The 20,241-nt window shown below is 39.4% G+C and overlaps 1 protein-coding gene across 1 annotated transcript in view; it reads left to right on the top strand.

Moving 5' to 3' along the window:
* FAM133B (family with sequence similarity 133 member B) overlaps positions 1 to 20,241 on the top strand; it is a 36,038-nt gene extending 15,797 nt beyond the window's left edge. The window contains exons 2-10 of the mRNA XM_075558417.1: positions 1,893 to 1,990; positions 2,995 to 3,073; positions 6,298 to 6,372; positions 6,498 to 6,530; positions 6,958 to 7,020; positions 7,317 to 10,139; positions 14,604 to 14,696; positions 17,551 to 17,592; positions 18,630 to 20,241. Coding sequence (XP_075414532.1) covers positions 1,893 to 1,990; positions 2,995 to 3,073; positions 6,298 to 6,372; positions 6,498 to 6,530; positions 6,958 to 7,020; positions 7,317 to 7,433 — 465 coding nt within the window. The 3' untranslated portion in view covers positions 7,434 to 10,139; positions 14,604 to 14,696; positions 17,551 to 17,592; positions 18,630 to 20,241. The remainder of the gene's footprint in view (positions 1 to 1,892; positions 1,991 to 2,994; positions 3,074 to 6,297; positions 6,373 to 6,497; positions 6,531 to 6,957; positions 7,021 to 7,316; positions 10,140 to 14,603; positions 14,697 to 17,550; positions 17,593 to 18,629) is intronic.

The raw sequence follows: 20,241 nt of genomic DNA on the forward strand, positions 1-20,241 counted from the left end.
AGTTGTTTTCTCCACCAGCTTGTTTATCCCGCCATCTTATCTGCAGATAGACCTGCAGAGAAAATAATATACACAAAAAAACAAGACAGCAAAACAAAGCACAAAAGAAAACACAACAATGACAAAAAAGACAAAAGCCTGTAAATAGTTCAAGGTCTGTTGACCTTTAGGCGTGTTTTGGGGTCAAATCTGATGGGATGCCACACTGGACCCATAGTCTACTTTTGGTATTTCCCTCTGCTCTCCTTGCTGTTCTGTTGCATGACCTTAGTGTTTGGCCTCTGTGTGATGGGCTCAGATCGGGTGCAATTCTCACACTGTCTCCAGTGTTTTCCCCCATGGGGCTATGGGTCAGTGAAGGATATTGCCATGTGGTCTTCTCTGTGCATTGACTGCTCTGAGTCAGGGATATGGTCCTCCAGGCCTGGTGGGCCAGGATGTGCTGCACTCTTCCTCTCCCTTCATTTGTGCCCATGTGCTCTGATCAGACATGTCCCTTTCTCTGAGCTGTAGCTTCAGTGCTGTCCTCTGAAGTAAATTTGGGGTGGGGGTGGGCTTTCCACGTAATTGGGATTGGGACTGGCTCTTCAGACCTTTCTATTGATTCCCTGCTTCATGCTAATATGTACAACACTTATTCTTGAGAAAAAAAGATTCAGTCCATGATCTAATCATCTGTTTTATAGATTTTATTAATAAGGGTATTGAAATATTGAATTATTTTCCTTCTACTTAGAATGTTATATATTTAAGACTTTAAGGTTAACCTTAATAAGTCATTTCAACCAAACTTCTTTAGATATAAAAATTAGAAGATTTTTTATCTATATTTTGTTTATTTAGAAAAAACTCTTGAGTATCAAGAAATTAAGACAGTTAGAACCAGATTACCTATCTGAAGCAGATGAATTTTAATGAACCAGCCTCATCTCTTTACTGCATTCTCATAGAAACCTTTTGCTTTATTTTGCCTCTATACACTTTTGAAAACAGTCTAAAGTTTAATAAATAGTGCTTTTCTGCTATGGTAAATGCCGTATACAGAGTAGTTTATTTTTGGTGTCTGACAATTAACAATTTGTGAATAAAATTGTCATTGATATGATAAGGATGTTTTCTGGGACAAACAACAGTGTAATAGAATAAGGAATAAAATTAGTGTTCTATTATTTTTTTTAACTTCTTTGGAACTTAGTTTCTTCATTTGTGAGAGAGCATAGTGCTATCAGTCACACAGGGTATTATAGGCTTTTAAGAAGAAAGCATTATAAAGCCTTGCATGAGTGAAAAATATCTATGCTGTGATCATTAAGTCCCTGCTAAAGCACATTTTCTATGAAATTGTGAAATTATATCCTATACATGTAAAACTTAATTTTAAAAAACAAAAACCAAGCCTAATCCCATCAAGTTGATTCTGACTCAGGCGTTTCCAAGGCTTGTAGCTCTTTACAAGAGCATACAGCCTCATCTTTCTTCTGTGGTGCAGCTGGTGGATTTGAACCACTGACTTGGCAGTTAGGAGTCCAGTGCTTGTCCGGGGCTGCTTTAGTGACCCTAGCAGGCAGAGTTTAACTGCCCCCTAGGGTTTCTGAGGCTCTAAACCTTTTCATTAGCTGACTGGCATCTCTCTCGCATGCAACAGCTGGTAGGTTTAAATTGCCGGCCTGTCGGTTGGCAGTGACTTGCTTAACCACTGCATCACTGACACTCCTGGAGAGTAATCACCCCAGAGACCACATTCACTGCCCTCTGACTGCTTCTGATACATAGTGACCTTATCGTACAAGGTAAAAATTCCCCTTTGTTTTTCCATCTGAAACTGCTTGATACGTAAATACGGTTTTGCATTTTTAATAGTTTAATGGAATTAATTTTTGTTCTTTTCTCAGGCCTATATGAACCCAATAGCAATGGCCAGATCAAGGGGCCCAGTCCAATCATCAGGACCAACGATACAAGATTATCTGAATCGACCAAGGCCTACGTGGTATTTGTAAAACATTGTACTTATTTCTATGCTTCTTAAGACATTTTAAGATTATATTTGTACAACTTGTGTTGGTTGCCCAGCAATTCCTCAGAAGCCTGAGTAAATTTTAAAGTGGTATTTGTCAGGTGCTTTTCTTTTGAGGACATGAAACACACTCATGACTGTAAACATCTGAAAATCCATCATCCAATAGGGCTAAAGCACTGCCAAGAGGTTCTTGAATACCACCTTCTCCCCTAGCTCCTAAAAGTACATTAACCTTGTAAATTAAACTATTTACAATGGTGAGTTTGAATAATCGCACTCTTGATTGAAATGGAACCAGGTGTTCAGGATAAAGTTTGACCCTGTTTTTAGTTATGTCCTTCGGCTTTTCAATAGTTCTCCCTGTTGTAAAATATATATACTTTTAAAAATTCCTTTTATCTTGTTTGGGGGTGTCGTGGGAGGGAACATTGGAGTGATTATTCCATGTTTTATAAATAATAGATGGCTTTGTAATATAGTTCTCCACTAAGTCCCAGTTTCTTTTTTTTCCCCCTCCTAGTCCCAGCTTCTTTAGCTGTAAATGGGACTAATAAGAATTAGTCCCATTTGTAATAATGCCTTTTCTCACAGACTTGTGAGGATTGTATGAAAAATCTGTTTAAAACAGTGTTAAATAGATCGTGCTCAGGTGTTAGATGTTTTATAATCCATATTTGGAAGAGAAGTAATTAGTGCTATCTAATGGAAGGGAACCAAGAACTATGATCTATCAACTCTGAAATGGAAGTTTATTAGGATAGTAAGATAAACGTTTTCATGAAATTGTACTCTTCTAATTGGTGTAAGGTTTACCTGTGTTGCTGCTGTAGGTGCTGTCATGTTGGTCCTGGTTTGGAGTGGCACACCAAACACTGGCCTTGATGGCATCCATGTTTGTGTTGAGAATCGTTGGGCAGCATTCGTCTCTAATCTGAATCCCATGAAAAGCATTCTTGTGCATTTCTGTTTTTAAGGGAAGAAGTGAAAGAACAACTAGAAAAGAAAAAGAAGGGCTCCAAGGCACTGGCTGAATTTGAAGAAAAAATGAATGAGGTTTGTAAATAGTATATTGAAAAAGAAACATGAAATCATTTGTTAAGCTCAGAGTTTAGGCATGACTCTTTGAACAATAAGTGATCTGCTTGCCAAGCCTAACAATTCGTTCCTCTTTCCCTTTTGCTTTAATGTCAATATTACGTGTGAATGGGAGTTAAGGGAAAGAGTCAGGAGTGTCTGAGTAGTGACTTTCGAATCTATCGAGAACCTTTCGCTCTTGCGACATCATTGATTCTGTGAGTGCCATATGCGATCATGTTAGAGGAGAGATCCATTTGACATGTTTTTTCTTGTGGTGGACCTGAGCGTTTTATATTTTTCTACTAAAAACAGACACACAAAGGCTGCCTTCCGGGACCAGTGTCACAAAGGCACTATTCTTCCAGCTTTGTTTTCCTTTTTTAAATATCGTTTTATTGGGGGCAATAATTACAGCTCTTATAACAGCCAGTTTTACATTTTTCCTAGCAGGATTGACAAGAGGAAAAGTGCTGTGAGTGTGCTAGCTTAAAGCCAACGGGCCAGTCTTAGCTCTGTTGCGGTAAATGGTTTCTGCAGGCACCTTGCCTCTTATTTGGTGGGACTAGATTTTTTTTTTTCCTATCCTGCTCACTCTGATTCCTTTCTCTTTTCTCATCCCCTCTGTCTAAAATTCCCTCCTGTATATGTCTAATGCGTTAGGCCTGTGGGGACTTGAATTTGTGGAAACAAAATAAAAACACTGGCACACCGATTTCAGCAGATGGGAAGGGAAAGGTTACCTGGACTCAGAGTATGAGAACTAGAGTTTGTCTTTCATCTTAATTTTCTCCTATTTTAGGCACTTGTGGGTGATCCACATGGAACACGCCTATCGTCTTTAGATAAGTGTCTTAGAGCATTGATTTCAAAAGGACATACCGGATATACTTATGTGTAAGCTGAGTTTTTCAGCACATTTTTAATGCAGTGTTTGTGGTAAAATTAGGTGCCTCGGCTGATAGTCAAGTTGGCTTATACTTGAGTATATACAGTGTTTTAAAAGTGGCTAGTCAGACATTCTTTTTTTTTTAACAATTTATTGGGGCGCATACAATTCTTATCACAGTTCATACATATACATACATCAATTGTATAAAGCACATCTGTACAGTCGTTGCCCTAATCATTTTTTTCTCCTCTTTTCTTTTTTTACATTTTATTAGGGACTCATACAACTCTTATAACAATCCATACATATACATACATCAATTGTATAAAGCACATCCATACATTCCCTGCCCCAATCATTCTCAAGGCATTCGCTCTCCACTTAAGCCCCTTGCATCAGGTCCTCTTTTTTTTTTTCCCCTCCCTCCCTTTTCCCCCCTCCCTCATGAGCCCTTGGTAATTTATACATCGTTATTTTGTCATATCTTGCCCTATCCGGAGTCTCCCTTCCCCCCTTCTCTGCTGTCCCTCTCCCAGGGAGGAGGTCACATGTGGATCCTTGTAATCAGTTCCCCCTTTCCAACCCACTCTCCCAGCATCGCCCCTCACACCCTTGGTCCTGAAGGTATCATCCACCCTGGATTCCCTGTACCTCCAGCCCTCATATGTACCAGTGTACAGCCTCTGTCCTATCCAGCCCTGCAAGGTAGAATTCGGATCATGGTAGTTGGGGGGAGGAAGCATCCAGGATCTGGGGGAAAGCTGTGTTCTTCATCGGTACTACCTCGCACCCTAATTAACCCATCTCCTCTCCTAAACCCCTCTATGAGGGGATCTCCATTGGCCGACACTTGGGCCTTGGGTCTCCACTCTGCACTTCCCCCTTCATTTAATATGGTATATATATACATATATACATATACACACATATACACATACATACACACACTTATATCTTTTTCTTTTTTTTTTTTTTGCATGATGCCTTATACCTGGTACCTTGGCACCTCGTGATCGCACTGGCCGGTGTGCTTCTTCCATGTGGGCTTTTTTGCTTAGTCAGACATTCTTGAGTCTTTCCTTTACCATTACATCAGCAAACTCATGCTTTCGACGGCAGCTGCAGTCTTACCTTCCATTCTATATGTCTAGTCAGCGACTGCCTGGTCATTTGGAAGTAAACAACCCTCCTACCTTCTTTGGCTCATGCTTTCATAGCACAGGTGCCCTCGTTACACCTCTATTAACGTCCTCTTTCCTTCCCTCTAGCACTTCTAACTCAGCGAGCATGCCAAAGGAGCAGCCAGTCTCTCCATTTTCTTTAGGAAAAGGACAGTACTTTATAATAAGGATTAATGTACTGTTCTCCAACTTAATGTTTGTACATGAATTTCCGTAGTGTCGTGATTTACTGCTAGTGACTTAATTTGAACACACTGAACCAGAGCCTGAAGTCAGCATCCTGCTGTACCAGATATGTGGAGCTCACAGAGCTTCAGTGGGCTTTGTGTTTTAGAAGTGCTTTTGCTTTGTTGAAATACAGGTTTGTTTGTAGATGTTTGCTTTCTTTGAAGAATAGGCACTATTTTATCCTGAGCCGTTTAGATTTTTTAAGCCATATGTTCCCAAACTAGGCTGAGCATTAGAATCACCTGGAGAGCTGGTCAAACTGCAGGTCCCTGAGCTCTAGTTGTAACCTAAGAATTGGAATCTCCAGTCTAGGGAGAGAAGCCCACGGATCTGTAGTTTTACCAGGTAATTTCAATGATTAGCCAAGGTGAGGAACCTGGGATCGGTTAGATTCTTCTCCATCCATCCTACCTGAGATTCCCATGGTGATGTTTACTTGTTTTGATTACAAACATTAATGGAATGTTTCAACCACAACACAGATGAAACTCTTGTAATCTGAGGATCTAACCCTCTCTATTGATATAGTGAACAGGTTTCATGATAATACCTACTTCTCTTCTAAAATGAGAAGTCTGCCACTTAACCTTTGAAGAGAGATGACAAAGATACCTTCGGTGTGATAGGGCCAAAGATTTTGGCATCTGTGTATCTTTTGACTTTAAGTAGAGGCATTTCCCGTTGATTCTGTGGAGAGGGATTTTGACAGCTGTGATTGTCGGGGTTTGGTTTGGGGAAGTGCAGAATATTTGAGAGCATTGGTAACTGGAGTCTTATAAAAAAGGTGGACGAGAATTATTTGAGGATTAAAAGAGGAAGAAGTGGCTCTCTGTAGATTAGGTGTTTTATTTATTGTTACCATAGGAAATAGATAACCTCTGGCCTTTACACCCTATTTGCAGAACTGGAAGAAAGAACTAGAAAAACACAGGGAGAAGCTATTGAGTGGAAATGAGAGCTCATCCAAAAAAAGACAGGTAATAACCATTTTTAGTTTATAACCATTTTAATCTCATAGTTGGATTTTTATAACACTGTATAATTACTAGTACACATATTTAAAAATCGACACCCACTTAGACATATATATGTTTCTGTTTAGAGAAAGAAAAAAGAAAAGAAGAAATCTGGTAGGGTGAGCAAAAATTTTCCATTTTTCTAAATGTTATGTGCAAATGCCGATGCAAAAAATGTAAGAATGATTTACTTAACCTTTATGCTAAAGGTAATGACTTTAGATGAGTCAAGGAGCAAGCAAGTCTTGCTGTATAATGAATGAATGGTTTTGTTCTGTGTTTCATTTTCACTGACGTGAAAGAACGGTGTTTGCCTCTTTGTAACCTAGTAACTCCTGTTACTAGAGAAGGGCCACCATTTGCCTCAGAGGTTAGGCTTGTGGGGTTATTTCAGGGATATGGTGTTTTTATATTTTAATACTTAGGTCTCATGAATGTGGGCATCTGTGTCTCAGAAACCCAATTGACTGTGCTATATATTTGAGAGATTTGACAGAAAAAAATTCCTGCATCTCACAAGCTTTAATTGTTTTGTGCTTGGTCAAGTATTCATCTTCTTCTTCATCAAGCTCTGATTCTTCCAGCAGTTCTTCAGAGTCTGAAGATGAGGTAAGAGTTACTGTAATGAATCAGAAATAATATCTGTGATCTCTTTAATGTCAAGATGAAGCCTATTGTGAAATATGGTAGAAATGTTTATTCCTAGGTTTTGATTAACCATAACTGAGATTGACATGAATAATTGATAGCTAGATTTTAAATATGTTTTCGAAAACAAAATAATTTTTAATTCTAATACCGAAAACTAAGTCGTTTCGCTCATCAGTAAAGGTTTGATATTAGTAAAATACATAAATTGCATATTTGAAACAGAAAGCAAGTGTTTCTAAAACTGTTTTATATAGGATAAAAAACAAGGGAAAAGGAGAAAGAAAAAGAAGAATCGTTCACATAAATCTTCGGAAAGCTCCGTATCAGAAACTGATTCAGACAGTAAGGTAAAAGTATTAAAATTTGCATAATTTTGAATAGCAAAGACATTGATATGAAGGGGTACCCCCCAAAAAAAAACCCCAGAAATTTCCCACCAAACCTATGTATTTAAATTTTTTTACAAAAACAACTTTAGCACCTTCAAAGCACTCTCCATTACCCTGAATAACATTTGTCAAATCTGCTAATTCATTCTTGGAAATGTTTTCAAACACATCTGTTTGGATGGCTGACAGTAAGTACCTCCCTCGTTTTATCCTTCGCCCCTTCTGCGTCATCAAATTGCTGACCTTTCATGTCTCTCTTCATTGGAGCAAGGCAAAGTCGCGTAGAGCAAGGCAAGTAGTCAGGTGTGGAGCAAAAGAGGCACGCTGTGTGATGTCTGTGTGAGCAGTTGCGTTGTCCTGGCGGCAAGGCTAGTCCTCCGTTTGACTCACACTGTTAGCAATCTTGTCAGAACCTCTGAATAGACAGACAGCTTGATTCACAGTCCGATCTGGTGGAATGAACTCCAAATGCACTATGCCCCTCACATCAAGAAAGCAAATGGGCGTCATCTTGATCTTTGATTTCACTTAATGAGGTTTGTTTGGGTGAGGTGACGATGGCGTCTTCCACTGGCTTGCTTGATACTTGCTTTCAGTAAGAATAGCACCATGTCTTGTCACCAGAAATGACCTTGGGAAAAAAAAGTCTGGGTCACTTTGGAGCTGTTCTTTCAAAGTACGGCAGCATGTCTCCACTCGGTGCTCTTTTTCCTGGTCAGTGTGAACCTGGAGCGCAAATTTCACAGCTCCCTTCTCCTTCCCAAATCTTCCATTAAATTCGTGAGTCGAGCTCCAAGATAGTCCAGATAACTCCCCCATCTCTTTAACATTCTGTAGTTGGGTCGTCGAACTAAAATGCATGAATTTTGATGACATTTCCATCCGTTCAGGAAATTGATGGACATCCAGATCAATTCACATTTCACCTTTTTTTTGAAATGAGAAAACCCACTCGGACACATGAGTTTTTCCTGAAGCATTGTCTTTATTTCTGCGGCACTTTTCCCGAGCAGGAAAAAAGGTCACAGCTACACACTGTTCGAGTAAATCAGCCATCACAAAAAACAAGTTCAAGTGAAACTACTTTTACGAAAAAATTCCCTGTGACCAGGGAGAACCTTCCCAGACTCTGCCACTGGGTGCACTAACTCAGAGCAAGTTGCTTGATGCTCACTGACCCCAGAGATGGGTACTACAAAAGCTCCACCCAGTGGAGCTGCTGTCTGGTTTGGGGGCGGGTATTCCCTCATTTATTTTAACTTTGTTTAAATTGCTCCCAATTAGAAATGAGGTTTGTTGTCGTGTGTGTATGTGTCTGTGTGTGTACCTCATTGTTTTGTTTCCTTAATATATGTTGGACTCATACTTTCTCCCAAGATGAGTCACATGTGTGATCTCCGTTTCATGGCAACTATGATGAACAGGCAAATGGTTTTTAGGAAGAAGTAACAGCTGAAAGAAAACAGATCTTGCTCAAGTTTATACACCTCATATTAGAATGGGAAGTTGAATCTATGTCTTCAAATATCTGTTCCAGTGCTCTCTCTGTTGTACCATACAGTTTGTTTTATGCTATTTAGAATTGTCATAGACAGGTGTTCCTCACAGGGACACATGCTATTCTCATTGAAAATCTGAATTGACGGGCCTCTTCTCTAAGAATTCAGATTCAGTCATCAATTTTGAACATGTCCTACGTTTGCCTTTTGGCTGGTCCCTGGAATTACTTGGACACTCTCCTAGGAGACCAAAGCAACAGAAATTCTGCCTCAGTTTTATAGCAGGTATCTGGTGAGATTCTGGAGTAGCCAATGCCCAATGTCTAGAAAACAAGCAAAATAAACTCACTGACCCTATGGGACATGGTAGAACTGCCCCTGTGGGTTTCCATTACTAATTTATGGAAGTAGGAAGCCCCGTCTCTCTCCCATCGATCAGGTGATGGTTTCAAACTGCTGAGCTTATGGGTCACCGCCCAACTCATAACCATTATGCCACCAAGGCCCTGATGTCTAGAAAGCATTTAGTCAGTGTTGGCTTCAGTTTACTTTTATAGTAGAACTAGTATCCTGTAACTGATAGCTAGTATTTGTTGAGTTCATGCTATTTGTTAGGTACTGTTCTAAGCCCTTAACATGTTAACTCATTTAACCCTCTTAGCAGCCTTATAAACTAAGTATTTATTACCCCATTTTATCGATAAGGAGATGGGACTTAGGGGATTAATAGCAGGAACTAAAGAATGAAAAATAAGGCTTGCTACCTCCCCTGATGAGGAGAATAGGGAAATCAGATCAGTGGGTATCTGAGAGCTCCTGTGAATTAGAGCGTCGGTGCATGTGACCATTACAGGCAAGGATGGACAATTGCCATAAAATTCTATTCTAAAATAAGTATGAAGGTTTTAAAATCATTTTAGGTTCAAACAGTTTTGATTTACAGCCAGATATATTAAGCAGCTTTGTTTTCTTAAGGGTAACTATTACACATAGTGTACATTTTCTTGTATTTTTCAAATAGAATGCTGATATTTCTGAACACTTTTCAGCCATAGAGCAAATTGGTTTGGTTTATGTTCTTATTCTGTAAAGCTGTATGCTTTATATGTAAGATTGATGAATATATTTGTTTGTTTAGGACAGCTTTAAAAAGAAAAAGAAGTCAAAGGATGCAACTGAGAAAGAAAAGGTAAAACATGTAATCAACTTATTTTTACATGTTAACACAACATTTTGTGTTTTAAATAAGTTGTTTCAAAATAAGTTGTTTCCTTTTGAATCTTGCTCTTTGACTCAGCACTGCTGTTGACATTTGCTCTTGTTGATACTATCAAGTTCATTTCTTTGGCTTTTGGTACTCCCATTTATTTTTAATCTTTAAATATTTTATTAATAAATCATTTTAGTGGGAGTTCTTACAACTATTTTCTTTCTGCTGAGTCCTTGATAGTAACTCCTCTTTTTTCCTTCCTCCACAACCGTCCCACCCCCATGGATCCCTGGGAAATTATAAATTATTATTTTCTTCATATCTTACACTGTCCACTCACTCCCTTCATCCACGTTTCTGTTGTACCTCTCCCTGGGAGGTGGGTTATACATCAGTCATTGTAGACGGTTCCCCATTGCTCCCTCGCCCACTTCCCTCGGTCCTCATGGTATTGCTACTCCCATTACTGTTCCTGAGTACTTTATCTGTCCTGGATTCCATGCGTTAAGAGCTCTTATCTGTACCACTGTACATGTTCCGTTCTAGCCGGATTTGTGAAGTAGAACTGGGGTCATGGTAGCTGGGGGTGGGGAGGTCATTAAATAATTAGAGGAATGTTGTGTGTTCATCAGTGCTATGCTGCACCCTGGCTGCCTCCTTCCTTCCATGTGACCCTTCTGAGAGGGAGTGTCCAGTTGTCTACAGATAATAGGCTTTGAGTCTTCTCTCCGACTCCCATCATTTGCATCAATATATTTGTTTTTGGTCTTCTGATGACTGATACTTGATCCCATCAACACCTCATGATCACATGGATTGGTGTGCTTCTTCCATGTGGACTGTTGCTTCTCTGCTAGATGACCACTTGTTTAACTTTAAACCTTTAAAGACCACAGATGTGATGTCTTTTAGTAGGTGGGCACCATCAGCTTTCTTCACCACAATTGCTTATGCACACATTTTTACTTCAGCGATCAGGTCAGGAAGGTGAGCATCAGGGAATGACAGTTTGTTAGAACAAAGTGTTCTTGCTTTGAAGGGGTACTCCATTTTATTAATGCACCACAAAATTTATCCATTTTGTGCACATCTAAATTATTCCCAGTTTTCAGTAATAAAATGGTACAGGGAACATTTCTTGTCTGTTTCTCCTTCTTCCCAAAAATAGTGATGTTTTCTTTCCTAAGATATATCTGAAATTATGATTGCTAGCCTCTAGGATCTGCATTCTGTGGGCATGGTATTCTGCTTTCCACAGCACATAGGACCAGTTTTCACTCCTGGTCATATGTGCCAGCACCCTCATTCCCATGCTTGTCAACAATTGGAGACTTACTTTGGCTGTTTTCATGAGTGTAGGTGGTTGAGTCTTTTCATTTCTTTGCTAGCCATTCATATGACCTTTTCTACAAACTACCTCTTCACAGTGTTTGCCAACTTTTTTCTTGTTGCTGAATTGATCTGTTCTTATCTCATCTGTTTATAAATTTTTTCCACATACCTGACTTACATAAAGTTTTCATTTTGAGTCATATCACATGTAAATCCTTGTAATCGGTTCCCCCTTTCCAGCCCACCCTCCCAGTATTGCCACTCACACCACTGGTCCTGAAGGGATCATCTGCCCTGCATTCCCTGCGTTTCCAATTCCTGTCTGTAGCAATGTACATCCTCCGGTCTAGCCAGACTTGCAAGGTAGAATTGGGATTATGATAATGGGGGAGGAGGAAGCATTTAGGAACTAGAGGAAAGTTTTATTTTTCATTGTTGCTACATCGCACCCTGACTGGCTCTTCTCCTCCCCAAGACCCTTCATTCTGTAAGGAAATGTCCAGTGGCCTAAAATGGGCTTTGGGACTCCACTCCGCACTCCCCCCCTCATTCACTATGGTAAGATTTTTTGTTCTGATGATGCCTTATACCTGATCCCTTGACACCTTGTGATCACACAGGCTGGAGTGCTTCTTTCATGTGGGCTTTGTTGCTTCTGAGCTAGATGGCCACTTGTTTACCTTCAAGCCTTTAAGACCCCAGACGCTATATCTTTTTGATAGCCGGGCACCATCAGCTTTCTTCACCACATTTACTTATTCACCCACTTTGTGTTCAGCGATCATATCATGGAGGTGAGCACACAGTGAGATGATTTTTTTGTTCTTTGATGCCTGATAACTGATCCCTTCGGCACCTCGTGAACACATAGGTTGGTGTGCTTCTTCCATGTGGGCTTTGTTGCTTCTGAGCTGGATGGCCGCTTGTTTTCCTTCAAGCCTTTAAGATCCCAGATACTATGTTTTGATAGCCGGACACCATCAACTTTCTTCACCACATTTGCTTATTAGCTTTGTCTTCAGTGGTTGTGTCGGGAAGGTGAGCATCATAGAATGCCAATTTAATAGAAGAAAGTATTCTTGCATTGAGGGAGTACTTGAGTAGAGGCTCAGTGTTCTTCTGCTACCTTAGTACTAAACCTATAAGTATATGCACATAGATCAATTTCCCCATCCTCATATATAAATATATTTGCATATGTACATGTCTTTATCTAGACCTCTATAAATGCCTTTTGCCTCCCACCTCTTTCCTCTCTTTCCTTTAACTTTCTTGTTGTCCCACTATCATGCTCAGTCTTCATTTGGGTTTCAGTAATTCCTCTTGATTACATTACCTTTGATCACGCCCTACCAGGCCTCCCACACCCTCCTCACCACTGATTTGGATCACTTGTTGTTCCCTTGTCCTTGGGTTTGTTAACACCACTACCTTTCCCCCCACCTCCCCCTTTCCCATGTCCCCCTGGAACTGTCGGTCCCGTTAGTTTCCTCCTCTAGATATTTCATCCAGCCTATCTTAGTAGCCACATTATTTTTAGTCTTCTGAAAGTACTAGGAAATGCATCTGGATAAAAGAATAAAATTTAATATGTAAAAATGATTACAAAAATTATATGACTTGATATCTGGAAAACGAGATGAAAGTGATAAAACAAAAATCATTTTAAGTGACCAGTAATGTACTAAAACATATGCATCATTAACTTTTCAAACCAAATTTACTGCCATCAAATTGATTCCAGCTCATAGTGACCTTATACAGGCTTTTCAAGACTATCTCTTTGTGAAAGCAGGCACGCACCCACATCTTTCTCCTGTGCAGCAGCTGGTGGGTGGGCTTGAACCCCCACCTTGTGTAAAGATAATGCCCAATGATCAAATCAGTAGAAGAAAATAGCCCAAATAACCACCAAAAACACATCAGAAATAGAGAAGTAGCAGCACTTAGGGAAAAACTAGTGTTCTATTCAACCGCTCCTAAAACTAAACCCACGCAGGGAAAGAAAAAGCTTTAATAAATGGAGAGTTGTAACATGTTCCTGGTTATAACTTTAAATCCATTACCAAAATGCTTTAATTAAAACACTGTGGAACTGATACAACAGACAAAACAGTGGAACAGGATGCAGTCCAGGTATCAATTTGAGTATTTGTGAAATTCAGAATATGATAATGATGCATTTCTGGGATAGAATGAATAGTCGTTTGTAAAATATAGAACAGTCAAGTAAATTCTAGATAAGTCAACGATTAAATGTATGAAATCCCTTCAAAATTTTTATATCAAAAGTCCATTACTTATTAGAGGGTGGTTGGGAAAGTGAGAAAGTCACTTGGGTGAAGGCTATTTGTGTCTTTGGTTTAGACATTAATATTGAATAAAGATTTTGCACTCTAGTGCCCTTAACTCTATTTCACCCTCTCTAATGGCAGAGGACCCATAAATTTGTCTTCCAAAAGATAGGTTTATAAATAGAGACTAATGTCCAGACCCAGGAAGGATAATGAGGAGATTGCCATGGAACTGCTCTTGACACACTGTTAGATGAAAATGGGAGGTTCAAGACAGAAAGTATTTTTGTAAAATTTGTGAATCTACAGAGCAAGAAGTTCTCGAAATTTCTTAAGGTGGATTTTAGATATTTTTAACCAAAATCATAAAGGTCTTTGCAAAAATAAAGTTAAGACATTAGTAATCCAACACAGAAAGATACTTACTCTTGAACACATCAAAGAAATTACTGTGTAGAAGCCCTTAATCGATAATTGTACAAATTTTCCTATTGAATTTTCTTTCAGGCAGTATTAAGCCTGTTCTTTACCCAACCCCAGTTAGAAACAAAAGAATTCGTACAAACACAAATCTAATTCCACCTATGCATCGTCTTACAACACTTGAAAATCCTATCACATATAAGAAAATTATGTTCCATCTAAATGGGCATATATTTATGAAGGGCTAAAAATCTTGGTAAATCATAATTTAAGATGTTTCTAAAATGAACTTGGCTATTTTTATCATAATTGAAAGAACTGTTTAAGAGACAAAATACTGGGTTAGGTAGACGTGTATCGTTCTGAGTGGCGCAGTAATGTCTATTTTTTATAGGATGTGAAAGGATTTGGCAAGAAAAGAAAACTCTGTCCTGAGGATAAGCCGTTATCATCAGAATCCTTGTCAGAATCAGATTATATTGAGGAGGTAAGAATGTGAGCAAATGCAATCTCTCCACTTTAAACTCTGATTTATTCACTTTTCTAGCATGATGCAGTATGAAAAAGAAGTGTATTTCAGAAGTTGTATGGTATTTTTCCAGGAGATAATTCCATAACTGTTATTTAGATGATTAGCCATATTTCTACATATTTTATTTTTGTTTTGAACAATATTTGGGGGATAGAAAGCTGATGAGGTGGTGGTGAAATATAGGCAGGGTCTCAATTTTCCTGTTTAAAAAGTGAGGCGTATCAATAAGTAATCTCCATGGTCCTTTTCAGTTTTAACACCTGTCCTAGATATTATGCACCATTGTACTAACTAGAGTTTATATTAACTAATATCAGGCCAGTAAAGCTACCTTTAAAGTACTTCTCCCTCAGCTTTGGTTTCTTGATCTGTAAAGTTAGAACTTGTCTATATTCTATTACAAGAATTAAATCTGATGCTAAATTGTGATATGTCTTAAGGAATACCTGGAGTCCTATAAATGGAGGCTAAAATTTGCACAGTTGCATGAAAAGCATTGCTTTTTAAAATCGCAGCTGTTTTAGTGAACATGTTCTTCCCCTAATCAGGTAATCTTAAAAAAATTACAACTGAAGTCCTTGCCCTGGGTTCCTTTGGGTAGTGGCAAGTTGCCACCAAAACTAGTTTTCCTGATTTCATCTACAGGATCCTCCTCGTCTGTTCTGCTCCTTTTCTCCCACCTCACCCAGTCCAGTCTTGTCTGTTGTTGACCATGGCCCTCTCCTTTCTGAACCCTGATGTTTTTAGTGGCTGCCCATTGGGTTGCTAACCTCCAAGGTCAACAGTTTGAAACCACAGGATTTTCTGCTCCCATAAAGAGTTGAAGTCTCTGAACGCCACAAGGGCAATTCTACCCTGTCCTATAGGATCACTACAAGTTGGCATCACCTGGGTGGCAATGAATTTGGGGGTTTTTTGGTCTCCTTCCTGGCTTCCTTGCATTCTGCAAGCGCGGCCCTCCATTGTCTCCGACCAATTGCTCCTTTTTTATAGCGATGTTTTACAATGCCACTGAAGGGCCATTTTTAGCTGCTAACTGCAAGGTCAGCAGTTCAAACCCACTCACTGCTTCAGAGAAAGATGAAGCTGTCTGCTCTCATAAGGATTTAGTCTCAGAAGTCCTGAGGAACAGTTCAATTCTGTCCTATAGGCTCAGTGAGTGAGAATTGATTTGATGGGTGTGAGCTTGGGTTTGTATGCACATTTTTAAAATAACCCTCTTCTATCAACACATAAAGAGCACATTTTTTTAAAAGTAGTAATTTTTAATTCTGTTAAATTGTATTTGAGCTTGTAAATGCTCTGATGTGGTTACTGCCCCTCCAAAAAACCAAGCTCACTCCTATTGACTTGATTCTGCCTTACACCAACCCTGAGGGACAGGGTGGAGCTTCCCTGTGGGTCTCCGAGACCAGAACGCTATGGGAGTCGAACGCCTCATCTTAGAGAAAATAAAATGACAGCTCTAACACAAAGGAGACTGTGGCTCCTCAGGTAGCACAGTGCATTGCCATCAGTGACATTTCTGGTAAGGTGAATGCTGCAGAGGAAAGCTGCCTGTCTTCTATTTGCACGGTATTTGTACCTTCCGTGTGTCGCATAGCCCCACACAGAATACTTGTGTTCATAGTTACTATATTAAATTTAGTGTCTATTATCAGTGCGTTGTCTCCATGACTGTCTGGCAGGCTGTTCTTTTCAGAGGTCATGCAGTCTGTGGAACCGTACTTGAATGTGCAGCACTGTCTTGGACATTGCATGACTGTGACCAGCTGTCGTCGACACACTGTTCCCAGCACCCCTCTCATGTGTTGACAGCAGAAGGCAGTCATTTCCTAAGTGCTCTCCTAGAGGCAGTTGCCACCCCTTTGGGGGGATGCTAATGGTCTCCAACACTTACGTGGTCTAAACTGGAGTCTCTGCTTTCTTACATTGTTATATTTTATGCATTTCTCTCCCCCCAACAAAGCAGTCCCACGACCATCTAGTCAGTTCTGACTCAAAGCAATCCTTTGAGTCTACCCTAGGGCAGGAGAGAGCTTAAATCTGGGCTTCCAGGACTAAATCTTGGTGGGATTGAAAGCTGTCATTGTTGCAGCTGGCGGGTCCAAGCTGGTGGTGCTGGCCTGTAGTGAGCTACCCCATTCGTAAAGTTGCTTAATTTGCTACATGATAACAGGTAAAATGATAAAAAGTGTTCCATTTGGATTTAGCATCAAATATACATGGGTTTTTGAGCAACTTTAAATTTTATTTAACTTCAATAAATCACACAAATATTTTAATGAAATATTAATAAGGTGATAATGCTACCTAAAAAGACATGATCAGTTGGTGTCTATGTTGACTGTGTATAGCTTCCACTTGTTGGACTTGCAGAGAGAAATACCTCCTGTATGTCAGGCACTTCCCACTTGACTGTGACTTTTGTCTCTTTTACATCTGATGAAATTAGGCTAATTCATAGCAGAAAACGGATTCGGGTCTCGGTCTGGCTTGTTTTAGGCCTGATGTTCCTATCCACTGCGCCACACCACTATAGTTAGATGCTAGGGAGGGCTGTGAAGAGAATCCCTGTAGGGACATACATTCTTAATTTCATTTCCCTTAAGTGTTTTCATTGAAACCTTATTTAGATATAAGGTTGATGTGTAACAACTAATTTATAATGCTACTTGGTTGTTAAAGTGGTTTTTATCGATTTTAAAGATGTAAGATAATAGGATGAAGGGTTGGGGGAGTGGAAGTACCGTAAATATAAATTACATATCCATTTTCTGATCCTGCACAAAACTTTAAAACTTTCTAGGGACGAGCAAAAAAGAAGAAAATCGTTGAAGAACGAGAAAAAGTAACAGCAAGTATCACTTATGTTTTTATATGATAACAGTATAGCTGTTTTTAATAAGAGATGAATGGGTGTATGATTGAATTTTTATTTAAATCAAATACTAGGGGAAATGTGGGCTTCAATTTATAAATGGGACTTAAACACCTGGGAAAAGACAAAATACACTGGTAACAAACTCCATCTCCCTTACTGTTGGAACCGTAAGCTCAAGTTTCTGTTTGCTTTTCTTAAAGTATAACATGAAATCGGAGATTAAAACATGGTGAGTGATCCCTACAATCTTTGATATTAGTTATTTCAAGATCAGCCCAAAATCTGGTAATAACAGAAAATGCCACTCTAAGCCCTAGATGCAATAAAAATGAGGCAACATCAATGTGACAGCATCAATGACTTGTTGATAAAGATGATTCTTTTGATAGTTTTTAAAGCCAGGCTCTATTACTACCAAAATTCAAAAGCAGTCAAGGGAGAAGAAAGCAAGGGCGAGGAAGTGGGTGGTGTCCTGAATGAGAAGCACCGCTTGAGGAAAGTGGGTGTCAGGGTGACCGGTCGGGAGCACTCGGTGCAGAGGCGGGCTGCGGTGCCGAGGCGTTTGTGTCTGGTGAGAAAACACCACCCCCATAAGTTTGCAGGGATGTCATTTCTGGAATGCCCTGGGAAATGTGGACGAAAACATTTGTTTTCCTGTAATGCCAACACTTTTCTGTAGTCGCAGCAATTTATTTATAACACGTAACATGAAATAGAGGGATTGGTAACATAGTCCAATAGAATTTGTTTTCTACAGGCAGTTTTGCTAGCAACTAAATGTATGTGCTAATGATTGGGGAGTGTTTCCTTTGTGAAAGCCAGGAAGCTCTTTCTCTCAGGGCTCATCTGACAGCGGTTGCTGAGATATGTTCTAGGACATGATCTTTCACCTTGTCTCTGAGTGCTTGTTTTCTGTGTGAATTGCTTGAAATAACTTTCATGTTTAATAGCTGTAGTTTGCATATTTTCATGTAATTTTGTCTTCATGTAACTTGTCTTTACAGGAAAAAACGAAGAAGAAAAAGAAGCATAAGAAACACAATAAGAAAAAGAAAAAGAAGGCGGCTAGCTCGAGTCCTGACTCGCCGTGATGCATGTCACAAAAACCGGCTCCCTTCCAAAGAAGTGCAATGCCGAAGGACATTTCACCTGTGAGAAACATGACCTGCTCACAAAATGCATGCGTTTTCTTGTTTTTAAAATTATTCCTGGAATTGTAATAGCCACTCAGACGCTGCTGTGTGAAAGGGCCCTAATTGTTGCCTGCTGCTTGAACATCTTCTGTTTCCTCTTCCCGTCCTCACCAGCGCTGGGAGGTAGTACTCTGCAGTGATACTAGTGGTTAAGGAGTTTGGGGGATAAACTGAGTATTTTTTACTAGAAATATGTTATTTAAGGCAACGGAATTTGAACCTGGATACATCTCTAAGACGTGTTCAGAAATATCCAGCTGACTCTAGATATTAGCGTTTTACAGTGAGGATTACATTGAAATTTCAAAATCCTTACTCTGTAGATAGATGTATTTTATTCCCCACCCCCACCCCCCCTATATACTTTTATTTACCTGGGGAAGGAGCTTTTCGGGAGGGAGAGGGTGGTTTGCTATCTCTAGCGAGTGGAACAGCGTGCCTTTGATCCTCACGCATCCTATTTTTGCGGATGCCTCAGCCATGCTTCCTGGGGAGGGCAGAGCTGGCTCCAAGCAGCCTTGCTCTTTACTGAGCTTGGTGACCTCCTTGGAGTCTGTCTGTGCTACTTTGAGGGAGCCAGAGAAAGAGCCCTTTGCAGCATGAGAGAGCCCCAAAGCTCTGGAATTTACCTCCACTTTAATAAGACTGAATATTTTTTAGCATTAGAATGTGTTAATGTCATTTGAATTAATTTTGACTACACTTTGGCTTGGGATAATAATCATTTCAAATAAACACTGGTACTTTTTGAACTTGATAGTTTAAAGATTCTGAAATGCATGTTTTATACTGTTCAATTTTCACCAGTTATGAAACCAGTGACAGTTACTTTATTTTTATATGGATTTTGTTTAGGCTGCAATGTTCAGCTTTTGTAACTCCTTACTCCTGCTACCTGAACATTTATTTCTGTGTTTAATGGCATACTTGCTGAGAAATTAAGCATGTAAAAACCAGGTTTTGATTTTTTTTTCCTGTTGTCTTTTTTTAACAGCTTCATATTGAAGCTGAGATTTTTACCGTATCCAAGTTGAGTGGCAAGCCTGGTGTGCTATATCTTGTTACATAAAGCTAGTCCCAGAATCTTAGTAAATACAATGTTTTAAAAGTTTGTTGTCTTTGTATATTAGTAACATGATGACAAGTTAAACAGCTACATTACTGCTCCTCTTGTGTCATATTTTACTAAAAGTTTGTGCCTCATATCTTGCTGAATTGTTTACTAGTAATGTTAAAAGGAGTTGATAAGTCATTTTCACTTTGCATTTTTATATAATCAGGTAACATGAAATATAATCTGATGTACATTTGTGCCTGTTCTAGAGGTCGTGGCAACTATAATGGTATATGCACAAGACATTTTGGCATGCATGACAAGAGGCTGAATAAATAGCTATTTTACCTAAAAATAGCTTTGTTCTTA

The sequence above is a fragment of the Tenrec ecaudatus genome, chromosome 9 (genome assembly GCF_050624435.1).
Source record: "Tenrec ecaudatus isolate mTenEca1 chromosome 9, mTenEca1.hap1, whole genome shotgun sequence".
NCBI classification, from domain to species: domain Eukaryota; kingdom Metazoa; phylum Chordata; class Mammalia; order Afrosoricida; family Tenrecidae; genus Tenrec; species Tenrec ecaudatus.